Here is a 17,824-nt window from a genome sequence, read left to right on the forward strand (position 1 = left end):
TTGGAGGGCTGCAACCTATCATATTTGTTATAATTGATCTACTCTGGTTTTAAATTATGACAGAATTGTTCTTTGTGGGGATTTTAATATTCATGTTGATGACCCCACCAATGTTAATGCAACTGACTTTTTAAATATGTTTTTACCCTGGGTGTCAGCATTTCCTCTGTGGAATTAGTGGACATGACCATATCTGACCACAGATGTATTGTTTTTAGTTGCGATTGGCCTGTTACTCATGCCGCCTCACCAAGCTCCGTGTGTTCTCGCATCTTTAATGAACAAAATGTTTAAAAGTTTTGCACATTCTTTCAGAGCCAAAGCCAACACCTGTCTGATTCCAACACCAACAATCTGGTCGATCACTTCAATCATATCTGCTTGTCGTCACTAAATATTACTGCTCCTCTAAAGGTTAGGCCTACGTCTAAAGCTAGTAAGCAACCCTGGATAAATGACAGCATTCGCAGCCTAAAAAGGGAATGCAGGAAAGCAGAGCGCAGATGGAAAAAATCCAGTCTCCAAGTCCATTACCTCAGTCTGAAGGATTTATTAATTAACTACAATAACATGGTTAAGGATGCGAGAACACACAATTTTTCTGAACTCATTACTACACATAAACACAATCCCAGGTTTCTGTTTAAGACTGTGGATCAACTGATAAACCCAACCCCTCCTTGTGCCTCAGCTGGAAGTAATCTGTGAATTGTTTTTATCTTATTTTACCAATAAGGTGGTGTCAATCAGAGCCTCTATTACCCCCGCGGCCTCTTACTCAGAGGTTCCTCACCAGCAACAAGAGAGTTTTAACCAGTTTTATCCCATCGACTTGTCTGAGCTTTTAAAAACAGTATCACAAATGAGAGTGTCCTCCAGCCCACTTGATGTAATACCTACAAAATTTTTACTGAAAGTAATGGATTCTGTTTGGCCCCATTTGATCTCTCTTTTCAACAGCTCCATATCTACTGGTTATGTCCCTGATTATTTTAAAATGGCTTGCGTGAACCCACTTTTAAAGAAACCTGGTTTAGATCCCTCCCTCCCACATAATTTTAGACCAATTTCAAAACTGCCTTTATTGCAAAGATTCTAGAAAGAATTGTGTCCAAACAGCTGATCACTGTACTGGAAAATAACAAATTATTTGAAAAGTTACAGTCTGGTTTCAGGAAGTACCACAGCACTGAGACTGCCCTGCTTAAAGTCACCAATGACCTTTTAATGTCTGCTGATGAAGGCATGTGCTCAGTCCTGTACTCCTGGACCTTAGCGCTGCTTTTGACACCATTGATCACAACATCATGTTAGACAGACTGAGGCACTGGGTGGGGATCTCTGGTACTGCCCTAGAATGGTTTTCATCCTACCTGTCAAATAGGAAGTTTTGGTGTCTGTAAACACTATGTCTCTTCGTTCTGTCCAGTCGGTCTTAGGACCCATTTTGTTTTCTTTGTATCTGCTTCCCCTTGGACATATTATCCATAAACATGGTATTTCTTTTCATATTTATGCTGATGACACACAAATATACTTGCCCGTCAGATCCACAGACCCTGGAATGCTGAGTTCACTTACCGACTGCCTTTGTGAAGTTAAAAAATGGATGTCAAATAATTTCCTAAACAAAACAGAAATCCTGGTCATCGGGTCCCAGCAGATGGCAAACAAATACTGCCATCTGCTGGTTCCCTAGTAAATCACATTAAGCCTGTGGCAAAGAACCTTGGTGTCTGGTTTGATAGTAATTTAAATTTCGAGCAGCACACCACAAAGCTTGTTCAATCATGTTTTTATCAACTTAGAAATATAGCAAAAATTCGATCTATGTTAACTTTTAAGGACACCGAGACCATTTTACACGCCTTCATCTCATCACGCCTGGATTATTGCAACAGCCTTTTCACTTGTTTAACCCAAAAATCTACTGATCGACTCCAGACTGTCCAGAACTCAGCTGCCAGGCTTTTAACCAGAACAAAGAAATATGACCACATTACTCCTATTTTAGCTTCATTACACTGGCTCCCAGTATGTTTTAGAATTGACTTTAAAATTTTATTAATCACTTTTAAAGCTCTTCATGGCCTCTCGCCTTGTTATATTTCTGAACTTTTAGTCCCATACGCACCAGCACGTACCTTGAGATCCTCGGGCAGAGGTCTGTTGTCTGTTCCAGAGTCTCGACTGAAACTAAAGGGGACAGAGCGTTTGCTGTCAGGGCCCCGAGGCTCTGGAACAGCCTGCATGAGGAAATCAGGTCGGCTGAGTCAGTGAACTCTTATAAGTTCCATCTTAAAACATACTTTTATAGGAGAGCCTTTCCCAATCTTATCTGACTTTATTTTATCCCTTTTATTCTATTTTACTTATTTTATATTTATCTTAAACGTATATTTTAGTCTTTTCAATGTTTTCTTGCTTTTATCTTGTATTGTTTCTGTATTACTGTTTTTGGGGTATTATTGTCTTTACACTTGTTAAAGCACTTTGTAACTTGTTTTTGAAAAGTGCTCTACAAATAAATTAAATTATTATTATTATAATCGGGACAACTATAAATCGGTATTATTCCAATGTCATGCTCATGTATGGCCGTATTTATTTAGGGTAGAGATTTCAATCTCAACCATTCTGATGATTCAGATGGAAAATCAATATTTATTCAATTATGTCTTGCTATCTGGGGTAGGTTGTTTATTTGTTTGGGGTTTTTTACACGTGTAGTAAGTAAGCTATTGTGGCGGTCGGCGTCTGCATCACACACACAGCCACCAGTCAGCTTAGGAAATATCTGTGAAACGACCTTTCAAACCAAACGCACAAGTCCAACAGTTACAGCCAGGTTACAGCCAGTGCGCTGCAGCATCAGACGCTGCAGGGGTGGGGAACTTACTAAGCTTGTCTATTAATCATGAGAGGCGTCACTTGGTTTCATTTTCGTTGGCCAACTTTTGAATTGAACCTCAAACTGAGTATTTTTTGTTTGCTTACAGGGATATAGAAAGATGGACTCCTAGGAGATTTGAACTGAGATAAGGATGCATTAAATGGTGGTTGAACTGTGGGTTTTGTATTGAGCTTACTGTATAACACACTGTGGTGAACTTAGTTTTTCTTGAGGTCTGTAGGTAGGCCGACCTGATGATATTATATTATTTAATGCCATGCCTTGACTCAAATTATCTTTCTCATATCATTAAAATTTGATACTACTTCTCCACCATTACTCATCATTAATCATACTATAAACTGATTTACTGCTTATCCGTTTTGAATAATACAGGAGCTAAAGAGTTTAAAAATTAATCGCCCTAGTTTGAACTGGCTACAAATGTGGATACATGCTAGCCATGTTGTGCCGTGGGGTTGCTATGACAGTGATATGAAATGCATCATCAGGTTTTATCTCCTGCACTGCATTAGTGACCTAATCTGCAAGTAAAATCCAAAAATACAATTTGGTTTAAGATGTGGGGGTTTGTCTGGATGTTTTCTACAGCTGATGTTCCTTAAGACCCATTATTTAATTAATTGAACTTTTACTTTATGAAGCACTTTCAGAATAATTTTACATTGACCAAAGTGTTGTACAACTTAATTTTGACACCAGAAGCTACCATGGGCATATTAACACAAAGAAAAGCTTTATAGGTTATACACATCATCTTGAACACAATCTACAGCAAAAGAGAACAAATGTTCATTTAGTATAACAACAATAAAAGTATAAAGCATTTTCACCGTCCTTCAATACTTGAGGTAGGTAGGTAGGTTTATTGTCACAATATAACAAGTTATAGAGTGAAATTGTGTTTTGTAACTCACTTCTGCTACATAGCAGACAATATACATTAATACAGAATCAAGGTCAGTAATGATGTTTCTACTTCAGATTTTCACTGTACAGGGCATAAATAAATGCAGAAATTCTCCAACCGTTAAAAAACTATTTTAAAACAGCAACAATAATGTACATATTTCTGGTTGCCTTGGAGGTGTCTGTTGAAATTGTATAACAGGATGCTTTATGTTATGGTCTTCTTTATCTCTCCCCTTATTTTTGCATCTCAAGACATGTAATGCCTTATTTCTTACATAATATACTTAAACTTCATCAGAACTATGTGTGTACTTTTTGAATGGAAGCACAAACAAAAGATATCTGTAAACACATTAGAGAGCAATGAGAGTGTGAGAGAGTGTTGGCCTCTGCAGTCACGGCTCAGAGAGTTTACTAAGTGAGAAGACCATTGTGTGTGTGTTTCGAGATCCTCCACACAAACATCCCTCTGTGCGACCTTGATGACCTGGTGCCTCAGCGCACAGAATTTCTCTCAAAAAATAATCAGTAGCGAAAACATTGTGCACCTTACTGCATGGTCAAATCAAACCAGCAGCAACTCTGGGCTCTTGTCTTGCTTCTGGCATCAGGTAATAAAATTGATGAGGGCAGAAAATCAGGAGCATGGTTGTCATTATTAGATCTTCTGCACATACTGTAATAGTCGTGTGGTGAGTTAAAGTGTGGGTCACTGTCTTCTACACTGCTCAGGCCACTAGGAAAAACTATAGTACACCTAATTGGGTTTCTAGACTCTGGCTTTGTGCTTTCGTTCCTTCCAGCTGAAATCGGTTTCACATGGCAGGGCTAGAAACATTTCCTGTTGGCAGGGCCCCGGCTAACGGCTCATTTTGTAAAGGCTCAGCAGCTACATTAGGAGCCCATCCCTGAGCTCAGTGTGCTGCTGCAGCCTTGCCAGGCATTCAGGGCTCTGTCTGTTTGTGCCCCACCATACTGACCACAGTTGGCCTTTCTCACAGGCATGCATAAAGCACACACTGTGGTGACTGCAGTGTTCATCTGCTGTAGCGCCACAGGCTCGCTGTATTGTTGGTGTTTAAGATGTTTAGACTATATCAATGTATACCTTACAGATACTGTTTTTTAGTAAGTGTAAGTTTGTAGGGTTTAATGTTTTTTAGTTTTGTGATTCAGTGTTTTTATTTGTTTTCTTATGTATTGTGTATGTATCAGTTGATCTGGGTGGCAAGCCGCTGTATACAATTGCCCCAACAAGCATCATAATGTTGAATTGAATTGATATTTGCTTACATAACTGAAGTAGTGTCTTCCTTCAGGTCGAGAGTTCTTTGTGGGCCTTTCCAAACGGACCAATCAGAGAGGAGCAGAGATCCTAGCTGATGCCTTTAAGGTGAGTTTAAATGATGCAGTGGTGTAAAAAGTGGCTGAATCACAATTAATACTTAAATCTGCAGTATAAAACTTTTGTCTCCCCCTTCTGACAGTGAGAGTAATTACACAACACTATTGACGCGCTTATGACATACAGGCTCTGCCATACTGAGTTGCTGTTGTCACTATGGTTGCTCCCCCTTCGGTTCTGGCAAACCAGTCAATGCTGGTTGGCTGGTCACTATCGGTGTGGTCGACACAGACACCGGATTTAAAACCCCCGATATACTGCGTATACAGAAAGATTTACCTGCAGGTGTTGAAAAAAGTTGACATGGCAAACACGCCAGGCAACACTTGCTTACTTACAAACTGGCAAATGTAAGTCCTATATTTACTCTCCTTTTAGCCTTATTTTGGTTTCGACCCAATTATAGGAAATATCTGTCTCTTTAGATGCTAAATGCGCCACTTACTATGTGTTCACCAGTTTTTCGAGGCTTTTTCACTGATTTCATCTGTCTGCTGCAGCTGAAAACGACTGATGAGAGCAGTGAGAGTGAACCAAAATGGTAAAGTTGCGGGCTGAAAAAACAAAACAGTGAGCTAAACAACTGTATAAAAGTACTGATTAGAGCAGCTTAAATGGTGTTTTGTTTTTGTTTCTTTACAGAAAGATATTAAACTTACAGTTAGGTCAATCCCAAAAATGTAAGTAAAATAAGTATGCATGCTAACTTGCTTAATCATTACGAAATTATGGATATATTGAATCTATATGCTGTTTTGGTCTTTTTTTATAAATAAAACCACCACTCTGACTTCTTAAGTCTCTTAAATGGTCCCTAAACACAATCCTGCTGTGGGCGATCAGACATTGCAAACAAGAAAGCAAGAGACAAATATGTTATCAATCATAAAATCTTTAGACCAGGAAGATAACAGCATCATCACTCCATTTATTTTTCTTTTTATTCTGTTCCACGCCCTTTACTCTCTAATTCCATTTCTCCCTCCATCTATCTCTGCCTCACTCCACCCCCTCCTTACTATCCATTATGTCTGTCCTCCATCCATCCACCCCTGCCTTCATTTCTTCCTTCCCTGCATTCACTTTGCTGTGCTGGCTGTGGATGCCCTGACTACCAGTCTGACTGGTACTTTGTTTGTGGACTACATGCTGTACAGTACATAGGAGATGTGGAAAACCTTCGACACATCCCATTTGCTGTAAAGGCAAATTTATGCCAAAAAATACAATGTATCCTGATGTGTTTGTAAGCTAGCTAGTTAGCAAAAAGCTAGGTTTCTCAGATGAGTTCATTTCAGTTTGCTAACACAAGCTGGGTATTGGTTAGAATATTCAAAACGTTGTATTTAGCAAAATGTAGGGAGCAACAAAAATAGTATGGGAAGCTAAAGTATCAATTATAGACTAATTGACATAAAAGTGAGAGTAACCAAAAAGATAAATACTCGTGCACTGTATAATACAAGAACAAAGAATTTCTACTTTGCTATTTAGCACCACTAAAGCGGAGTACTTATTAGCGGAGAGATTATTGATTGATGTATGCAGCTGTAAAGTCCCAATGGCATTGGGGCATTTTTAATTTATGATGCAAACCTCTGCCACCTCTGTACATAGTGATTAAACAAGCATTTGATGACACCGACTAAAGAGGTGATTTGGGAGGGAAAAACATCTCTCATGAATTATTTTATGAACACATTCACCCTGTATTGTTATTAATTAATACAATCAACATGTCTGTAAAGCACTGTTGTGCTTACTGATTGTTGATGTTGACCATTTATGGGGAAAAAAGAAAAGATATATTTCTACCAGTTTTATCCATCGTTGATGTGACATATTTGTAATTTAAACCAGTGAGTTAAACAAGTGTTTGAATCAACAACACACAGCACATCATCATCATCAATCAGTACTTCCATGTTAAAAATTGCATTTGAAGCTCATTCCACACATTACCTTGTAAGTAAGTGCTGTCATCCTTTGAATTAATGAATTACCTGTTGGCTGCTTTATTCTTTTATCCTCCAATTAAGTTTTTTTAAAATATAATTTACATTATTAGAATGAAAACTGTTGTAACTTCTGTCTTTCCCTTTTGAATTGGGCTAATGTAACATAATCACTAAGTTAACCTGTTGGAAACTGCCATCTTTTTCCAGGAAAAACACCTAAAATAACATACCTAAAATGATATCCTGTCATTTTCTCTTTTTATAAAGACAAATGTTGCAGTATGAGAGTCCTACCTGAAGAGAGGCTATGAAGTCTTCATGTTAAGCACAATGAGAACCATAGACAACATTATTTATCAAATTGGGTCAGACTTGATGAATTTAGCGCAAGGGCACACATGTGACAACGGTTTTCAAAATAACGTGTCTATACAGTATGGAAATAAGATTAATTGGATTATATTCACAGAAAGTATAAAACTTATTACATGATGTGTACATTAAAAGTAAATGGACACATATAATTTACTTTACAGGACCCTTTTTATGGAGGACCGATCCTGACACAGGCAGAAATAAATACAGAAATAAATAAATGCTCAATAAATAAATAGCATCCAATTAAATACACAAAAAAATAAAGTAAATAAATAAATGTAGGTAGTAATTAGATTAAACAAGGAGACATAAATGTATATATTTAATTACTGCCTTTACTTATTCACCTTTGTTATAATTACCTTATTTATTTATTCTCCGTTATAATCTTCAACTTTATTTATTAATTACAATTTTTTTTTATGTATTTATTTATGTGTGTTTTAATATTTTTGGCTGTTTTATTCTTCCTTTGTATTTTTTACCTTATTTATTTTCACCCATGGTATTTATTTCTGCCTGTCCTTTTTACATTTCTGTATTTCTTCTCATTATGCAAATGAGGAGGGGCTGTGTCTCAAGGGGTCATCTTCTCTCCTATTGGTGGACCAGTCAGACGGGAGAGCTCTAGGCCTTCTCTGCTTGCACACATCAACGAGCTGCTCTTCACACAGTCAGATGGCTTCCTTCAGTGCGCTGAGGTGTTTAGCAACTCTGTTTGAAGACACTACCAGCCATGTCTTCCTTCTCTTTTCATGTGGACACTCTGACCTACAGACTTTTCAATTAGCGACTTATACGTACACAGATGGATTCACGTCTCAGACCGGAAGCTTCCTGCTTGGAGCAGACCTTTCGTTTGATTTGGACGTCTGTGTAGCTACTACGGGTCGGCTACCAGACCGCGAAAAAGAGTGTTTTCCAAAGCGGCACTTCTTACCATCTTCAGAAAAAGGCGTGAGAAGGCAGGCAAATTGCGCAATAACCAAGATGGCGCCCAGAGATGTTTAAGTAACAAATCAGCTGATTTTTGGACTGGAAACAGCGAAAACGGCAAAAATAAGTCAGCGGTTTTAATTGTATATGTACATTGGCATTGTTGTTACTTTTATCCAGATTATTAGTCTGTAATTTTGGTGATTTGAGTGATGTGAGCTATAGGTCCCAGGGGGAGATTAACTTTGGTTTGAGAGGTTGGGCATGAGGGGTTGGGCATGAGGGTAAATTGTGATTAGAGATAACTGGATGCTTATAACTGCAGCTATGTACAGTGTTCACAGAGCAATTTATGTTGTGATATGGTGTTTGATGTGTGTTTGGTGTGGATAAAAATGGTTGGTTTAGCTTCTAACTGAGCCTCCTAGCTTCACACATTGACTCACGCATTGTCTTTTCATGGGGCTTGTTTTAAAAATATTGGTCGCCAGCCTTATCCTTAAAGTACATAGTAGTGTGCATATGCTCCGTATTTGCATAGCGCCTTTCTAGTCTTTTCGACCACTCAAAGCACTTTTACACTACATCTGCATTCACTTTCATTCACTGAGCCTAAGTGCTCAAACAGAAACTAACAGACACACATTCATACACTGGCAGAACAGCCGCCAGGGGCAATTCGGGTTCAGTATCTTGCCCAAGGACACTTGCATGCAGCCGGGATTGAACGGCCGACCTTCCGATTAACGGCCAACCCACTCTACCTCCTGAGCCACAGCCGCCCGTGTAAGCCTGGTCTTTATCTCTTTTCAACCCTTGTTGATGTTATTGATTTCGTATTCTTCCTTCTGACTAATTTCCATGTTGTGTTGGCCTGTAGCTTCAACAATCACCACATGACACACATCCAAAAAAAATGTTCAGCAAAATATCCCAGGAATCACTGAAACAACAGATTCAGGCAAAATGAGAGGATTTAGGCATGCAGCTTACAAACAGGGTCACAGGGTGGGTCACAAACACAGACTGATTCTATCTTGTTTACTGTTATTGTTATGTGGAGTTTCATACTGCGGACTTATGTGTATTGCTTTTGGATTTCCTCTGAGAGACCATAACAAAAGAGAAAAGCCGGCTGACTCAGAAGTTCAGAGGTGGGTCATGGTGCGAAGAGTTCAACGCATTACGGTAACCAGAATGGCCTTATTGCTGTGCTTCCATCTTCCCATCTGTATCTGATTTGAATTCCTCATTATGGATTCCTCTGTGTTTTGTGTTATCTTTGATAAGACAGACTTAATGATGCGTCTCTGGCAAATGACACTAGGAAAAATTGCTTGAGCGTCCATTATTGGTTTTTCCGTTTTTTATCAGATTGATTCCGCCTATCTCTGTTGTTTTTTCCTTTCATTATCAAATTAAGGACCATTTTATTGCCCGGTTTGTTTAGCACTCAAAAACTGCGTACAGATGTTGAAGCTATTTTCTTTATGGTCCTTGCAGAGGTCAGAGTTGGTAGTTCTATTGATTGAATGGGTTTGTTCGGGAAGAAGTCATATAGAGGCCAAATCACCTCTTTTCTTTTACATCTAAGAGGTGTTGAATCTTAACTTACCAATAAGACACATGTGGGCACCTTGAAATTCAGGCTTCTGTCATATTGTCAATATGGTCTTTTCAGGTCACAACGTGGAAATATATCAGCCTGTTACTGCAGATGAAAAGCAACTCTGTCTTTCCCTAAGGAAAAAGATGAATTGTATTTCTAATTTTACACTGCAACAAAACTTCCTGTTCATGGATAAGGAATGCAGAAATTTCAAATTACATAATTCCCAGTTGTCCTTTTGTATCGTCTAAACTAGTGCCAAGCAAAGAGTTCAGGAAAAACATCAAGGATGGGGTAATTTAAGTTTTTCGCATGATGAACTGCCATGTGCTACTCTGTTATTCAGTCTCAATGACTATTTCAGTGAATCATAGCACTTTAATTGAGCTAATGATGCAGTACAAATACTGACCTGAAAAGTGTTAACATATACTTGAATGGAAAATGTCACAATAGAGTCTAACGATGGAAAAGGTACACAATACTTCATAGGTTTTTATGAAGCCTAGGAGCTATAAAAACCCATTCAAAACATATTGTGTGATTAAGAAAACATGTGGATGTCAGTGGGAAGTTATTTTCATAGTCGCAAACCAAAATTTATATGGTCATATAAATGTATTTGCATAGATTCAGGAAGGAAAATAATGTAATAGTCTCATATCCTATAATAATTCAAATTACAGCTCGGTTTACAAATCTCTGTAGGACTCAACTCTCGATTTTGCAATTCTCAAAAGACTTACAGTATGTCTAACTGTCACAAACTTTGAGTCCATGTATCAAATGCTCAATCAATAAATGTGAAATAGGGAAATTCTTCCTGTCCAGTAAATCAGTACATCAAAATCAAAACAAAGTCAGTGGTAAAATTATGTTGTTTCAGCATGGTATGCTATGTTATAATTTATCAAATATGGACCCCAGGCTTTAATTCTTCCAAGGATTTCAACTTCTAATGAATGGGTCTGTTGAAGGTTAATAAAACACTATAGGCCCCTAAACAGTGCTGTAGAAATGATCCTATGCTGCAGTAATGTGGACCATATAATCAATATGGATGCAATTTCTGGCTGAATGCTGCTTTTATCCTCCATCTGAGAGGTTTAGAGATTTAAAGGCCCTGAAAACATATTTTCGTTACAATGAACGATGGGGTCCTACATAAACATTGAAAGTTCTGCCATAGTTTGAACAGCGTGGGCCATTTCACATGAGATATTTCTATATTTGTGTTTTTGTCTTTTCTGGTTTGAAGAGGGCAGGGCTCAGAAAACACGTATTTCCATGCTACAATCAGAGTTGAGCAAAATTTCAAACAAAATGTGATGCCTGTTGTAGTATTATTTGCTCATGTGTCCAGGCTACTGTCAGTTTAATGTGATCAAACCACACACTCCTGATCAATAAATAATAAAAAGAAAATTCAATCTAAAACTTTGATTGTTACTTATTTAGCCATGAATATTAGTGTTATGGAGAAATTCAAATAAAAAGAACAACAACTTTTTAAGAACTTAAGAATACCCAATCAGCATTTAATAAGAATTATTATCAATGGTGGTTGTTTTTAAATGTTATTTGCATGCACCCCTGCTCGGTAGCTCTCTCACAGTCCAGCAGCTAACTAGCTAGCAAGCTAGCATATTTATTGGCATAGTAAACGTCATTATAATGACCCGAGAGATTCACCTGGCCAATTACTAGTATACTACTATCACGGGGCTGCCACTGTCTCTAAATGCTCTCCCTGGAAAAATATTATCTATGTTTTGGAAAAAATATCTCAGAATGGAGTCAGAAAGGTTTGCATTACTACATTTAAAGGTTGAATTCATGCTGTCTAACTGACGTGAAACAAATGAAAACAAAACCTAAAGCCTACTGATTACCGAGTAAAAGCAAACCACGATTTTAAGGATAAACACTGATCCTGCCTGTAAAGCTGGGTAGGTCTCTATTCATTGTTACAATCATTAACAGTATACAATAACTCTAGGGTTATCTAACATTACATTCAGTAGAAAGTTAGGTGCATTAGTTAACTAATATTACATTAGGAAACAATCCACAGCCTAATGTAAAATTTTTCTGGATTTGTTTTGGGAAGGGAATAAATCGTACATCTCCTTACAAACCTCTCTGGGTAGCGATTGTAATTATTAAAAGTGCCCTAGGAATAGCGTTTGACCATATCTTGAAAAGATACAGCAAAAAAAGCTAGAAAACTATGGCTTTTATTGAGGAGTCAATGGAGTGCAACCATGAAAGTGTCGGACCGCAGTTAGAGTGAAACCTATACTGCACTGGCCGGCTGCGTATTTGGGGTGTGGCTTTGCGAAGGGTCAATTCTAACATTGATGAGTGGTGTGACTCCATGGCTTACGATAGAAAACTGTAAATGTTTGAACTTTTATCCATGTCTAAAAAACTTGTAATGTGTGGCACAAGAGAGTTAAACAGTGGTTTTGCTGGCGATGCGTTTGTAGCAATGCATCTCTGTCTGATCACCCCTTAAAGCAGAGTTTCGACCAAGCAGTTCAGTTAGTTACACATTAGAAAAGTTCTTTTCACGTCTTTTTTCGTTACCCCTCTGTTGAGTCTGGGTCTTAAACACTGCAGTCCATTGGTCAACAGGAGCGTTACTACTTGCAAAACAAAGGACTCTAAACACTCCACAAAATGTTTTTAATTATGAAAATGCTGAGTAGAAAGAACACGAAACGTTCAATGTCCTCCATTGTGTTATTGTGTTCTTTGGTTTGCTGTGTCACGTTTACATGGTTGACATGGCTATTACCTAAACAACCCGCCTACAAAACAGATATGGGTTTCAAGGGCAGTTTAATATCCCCATGAACCCTTGGCTCAGTAACATGATCTCCTAGACACCCAGGCAACTTTTGACACACTTTAACAATACTGCACAAACCACTACAGTGCTCTTTGAACTTTTTATTTAAAAAATATAACACCTCATTTCACTTACACTGCCTGCAGCTGTAGCGCTTTGTGGTGGTTCAAAAGGATCAGGACGCATTGTTACTGATAAAGGAAGACTTGCACTGAGTTATCACACCTGTTTAATCCAATCCTACCTTTATGCAGGCATGTATCCTTTTAGGATTCGGCTACATATAAATCTGTTTCTAATATTTTGTTCATATTTTGTTGTTGAGTAAGCTTTACATTGTACCATTATACAGGTCATTGTAGAGTTTGGGACAATGTTACCAGAACTTATGTAGTGGGTTTTGACATTGAGACAGGTGCCATTAATAAAATATTTTAAAAGTATCACCTGGGCCTTATCTTATCTGCATGAAGCTTCATCATATTGAAATTTTTGCTTGTTGTGTTTGTTTTGCAGGACTATGCTGTGTCGACCGTGCCAGTGTTGGAAGGGCTACACCTGAAAAGCTTCTGCAGTATGGGAGGACCAGGTCTCATTGTCATCGGATCCAGTGAGCCAGCACAGAAAGCCCTCAAAGTATGGAGTTTGTGCATGTGTGTCGTACTGTATGGGCAGTAAAAGCATCATCCCATTGCAATGCTTCTCCCAGCTGTAGTCATGGAAACCACTAAATCAATGTAGTGGCATTGTTTTTATAACTCTGACGCACATTGATGCAGCTGATTCCTTTTAATTCTTTGGTTGACTCTTGGCTCAGTGCTATTGGTATGAACAGCCCTGTCCTTTTTTTCCCTCCCATTCTGAAAAGTATTCAGCAAGAATAACACTACAAGACAGGACATCACACGTGTTGACTCAGAGCAGACTCCCATACTTACAGCTTGATTGCTGCTTCCCGCTGCAAGCACACTGAAACCACCTGTCACCTTAATCTTTCCTCATTAATTCATATTCTCAGCTAATGTGAGGGGATTGCCCCTGGCGCTCACACTCCAGCTACAATTACAAAGGTGTTGTCTTTCCATTAAACCCGCTTGAGCTCATTACTGGATAAAAGGCTTCTGAATCGATCAAGCTCCATGGCAACAATAGCCGTCAAGAAAGAAACCTGGGGGATTCTGAATGACTTAACATGAAGAAGAGGCCGTTTACACGCTGACAGAGACAGATTGGTTGTTTTCACAAAGAGAGTAATACATCTCAGCCCATGCCTCTGATGGAATTATCCTGTAAAAAAATCCCAAACACTTGAGACTGTATGTTAACGTTTTTGACAGAACACATGACATGAAATACAGTGGAATTTGTAATGTCGTGCATATACACAGCATAGACACACATGTTGAACATCTAATTACATAAGAATGAAGCACATACACCCTTGGCCCTGACAGATCCTCACTGGCAGGGCTTTTCACCTAACCTCCTAGTGTGATATCTCCCCCTACTGGCCCAACCCTACACAGGGTTACGATAAGTCAAGCAGAAGTCAGTGTATCTCAGGGGCAATTAAAACCAGACAATCCAACTGCTCATCCTAATGAGGCAAAGTGCTTGAGAGCAGCACAAGGTCAGACTTGGTTTTGTAAGCATGTTTGCAGTGCTGAAGTAAGAATAAATCAAGAATCAATGCATAAACACATACGCTAATTGATATAGCTAATATTCCAGCATTGACTCATTAAGTTTCCTGTCTGTTTGATCACCCCAGTAATTAGCTACTGGAGCGAGGAGTGGCCGTTAGCGAGACTTAATGACAGACCGCTTGCTTTCTAATTACGGCTTACGTCACCCTCTCTTGCAGCAATTAGCTCCTGTTTTAAAGGACTTCTAACAACCCTGGACTTGTAATTAGGTAATGTTCTCTTTGTGGAGGAGTGAGATCTCGTGAATGCTGTTTTAATGAATTCAAAGTGCTTGTTTTGGATGTAGATGCAGCTCTTATGGCAATGAGGCATCTTGCCTGTATACCCTTGGACAAAGACACTTTCTACAAATTAAAGTTGGAGCCCGACTAATTCAGTTTGTCTTTAGGGAGCTAGATTTTGCTGCTATAGGAGATTAGGTCAAGAGACAGGCGGAGCTGGCCTGCAGTATCGGTTTAAAGTAGAATGTCTGTAAATGTATATCTCACTGATATCTGATTAATAAGGCTGTTTTGTAGTTTGGCTTTATCTGATATTTCTTTAACAATAAGTCTCAGTGCTCAGAATGTGTTCATGTGTACGTGTAGTCTCCTGTCTCTGTTTATGTCCCCCAAGGATGAGAATACATGTTGACCGGATGGATTCCGTCATCTATCTGCCGCTCTCACTGCCAAGCTTCACTCGTGAAGTCATATTCCCCAAAATACAACCTCTGTCAGAGCCTGCAGCACCCACTCCCTGTTCTCTCACATACTATTCACTCCCTAAAGTAGACTTGCGGCCAGGCTCTAGCTCACCATCACCCTTTAGTCAGCCCTGTTTGATACATGGGGTCATTACTCTTTACTGAATCTGGGTTTGATCTTCACCTCAAGGATGTTTCCACACTTGAGCTTTATAGATTATGAGGTGACAACACGATGAAGGTTGTATTCAGGATGAGTTGCGTTTGATGACCAAATCCTGATCACAAACATGCTCATATACACCAGCAAGTAACCAAAATATAAACATATTCTACATCTTTGATGTTTGGTAAACAAAATCATGGGTTATGGTCGTATGTTTAGTATTAGGAAAGGAATGGATTTTGAGCATTAGGTTTCCTTGCCTATGGTGTCAAAGCAGCAGCTAATAGCACATTTAAGGTGGCAGATTTAGGTCTCTGAACTTTCAAATTGTTTCTTCCTGAGACAATAATCCGACAAGACTTAAGAGTCGACAGCCTCGCTAACGGCAGTACTTGGGCACAGTTATGCTTTGAGTATAATCCTAACATCAGCATGCTAACATGCTCATAATGACAACGCTAACAGGAGCAGGTTAAATATTTACCATGTTCACTATCTAGACTGTTAGCATGCCAGCATTTGCTAATTAACACTAAACACAAAGTACAGCTAAGGCTGACGGGGATGTCATTTGTTTTGCATGTGTTCAGTCATTAACCAAAGTGTTGGTTAAACTAGAGAAAAAGTTCAAATTCATTGGGAGATATATTAGACAATAAAAACATTTATATTCTATAGTTGTTGAGATATTTCAGTCTAGCCCAAATAGTGGACCAAACTGACGGGCAGACATCCCGACTGCTAGCATTTTGCAGTGTGTGCCATCAGGAAAAGGGCCATATATGGCATTTGAGCACAAGGTTTCCTTGCCAAAGAAGATATCGAGTCAGACAGCAGCAGCAGCTGATACCATATGATATATTACAGTATTGGGTATCTGAATCGTTGCCTTGTTTATTCATAATATAATAAGAAAAACATATGATAAGTCCTGCAATGGACTGGCGACCTGTCCAGGGTGTACCCCGCCTTGCGCCCAATGTCAGCTGGGATTGGCTCCAGCTCCCCCGCAACCCTGTACACAGGATAAGCGGTTGACGATGGATGGATGGATATGAAAAGTCAATTGTTTCAGGGCTCAATTCTGAATTCAGTTCTGTTCGCAGTATTATCAGAGATGTTCTGCATCCCATCTTCCCCTTCCTTCCCTCCTAGTCAAATTCCATTGGATACGTTAGGGTAGAGCAATAAACACTCCACATAGACCAATAATATTTCAAGAGTGAAATACGTGTCAAGGAGCAATAGCAAACACTTATTGGACATCAACAGGAAGCAATTTCAATTCTGTTTCCCCTCTGGAGTTGGAAGCAGTCTCAAGTAGGATTAGTCTTGTACGTGCTGCTGCTGTTCATCAGTGAAAAGAAGTATTGTAAAACTTTTAAAGGCTTCCCGGGAAGGATTACAACAATGAGCATTATAAATATTCATACCAGGAGCCAAAATACAGATTATGCTGATGATCACGGTGGACGGCATCAGGTCCAGTAAATTGTCAGTGTTTTTGTTAACTGGTCAGGATTGTCATCACCCAGGGGGGATTTTATTACCTTCCAGTAAATATTTTGTTTTAGCAGCTCTGACTGAGTGCATTCTGCTGCCCAGTTACCATTCTTTGTATTAACTGGAATTCAGCCACTGTCCAGAAGCAAGCTGCTGCTGATTTGCTGTAGTTTTATTCCTGGTTCAGGGCCAGGATGACTATGTAGAAGCCTTGGATTTTTTCTTTTGCTCACACACACAAATCTGAGGCACATTAATGATGTCAGGCAGATAAACTTATGATAGCAAAATCTTCTGAAAGTCTAATCTAAGAAGTGCTTAAAAACATACAAGAACGACGATAACCTTCACTTATTTGTTTTGTTTCGAAGATAACCTTCCCTTATTTGTTTCATTTCTTGACTCCAAAGATTTAAATAAATTAAAACATTTCCGTTATAATAAATACATGAGCTAGTAGTATGTTCATTGTCAGTGAGTTCAACCGGTCAACTGTTCCATGAGTCAGGTGAATTTTCTAAGGATGTAATCGCGTGATCACGAGCACATTCTGCTGTAGGACATTTTCCATACATTCTGAATAGTTTATCTTCCATGGGTGTTTTAGGTTTAGTAGGTGTTTTAGACACAGAGTGAAGCAGGAACAACTGTGATCTTTGGTCTTAATCCCCCCTGTGTGTGAGACAGTGTTGGTGGTCACGCACATGGACTGGATAGTGTTTTCATTTAGAGCTGCTGTAATCACCTAACACACCCACAAGTGACCTGGGAATGTGTCTGGTGTGGTTACACAGATAT

At 38.9% G+C, this 17,824-nt stretch overlaps 1 protein-coding gene across 9 annotated transcripts in view; it reads left to right on the forward strand.

Moving 5' to 3' along the window:
- The window catches only part of ddah1 (dimethylarginine dimethylaminohydrolase 1), a 110,642-nt gene that overhangs the window by 83,936 nt on the left and 8,882 nt on the right, over window positions 1-17,824 (forward strand). For all 9 annotated transcript variants that reach the window (XR_005444047.1, XR_005444048.1, XM_038715273.1 and 6 more), the window contains exons 3-4: window positions 5,146-5,219; window positions 13,483-13,602. Coding sequence is in view for 7 of the 9 variants with exons in the window: in XM_038715273.1 (XP_038571201.1) it covers window positions 5,146-5,219; window positions 13,483-13,602 (194 nt within the window). In the remaining 2 variants the exon portion in view is untranslated. The remainder of the gene's footprint in view (window positions 1-5,145; window positions 5,220-13,482; window positions 13,603-17,824) is intronic.

This window comes from Micropterus salmoides, unplaced genomic scaffold, assembly GCF_014851395.1.
Source record: "Micropterus salmoides isolate LMB-PRFRI ecotype aquatic unplaced genomic scaffold, ASM1485139v1 Ms_hic_scaffold_13, whole genome shotgun sequence".
NCBI classification, from domain to species: Eukaryota; Metazoa; Chordata; class Actinopteri; order Centrarchiformes; family Centrarchidae; genus Micropterus; species Micropterus salmoides.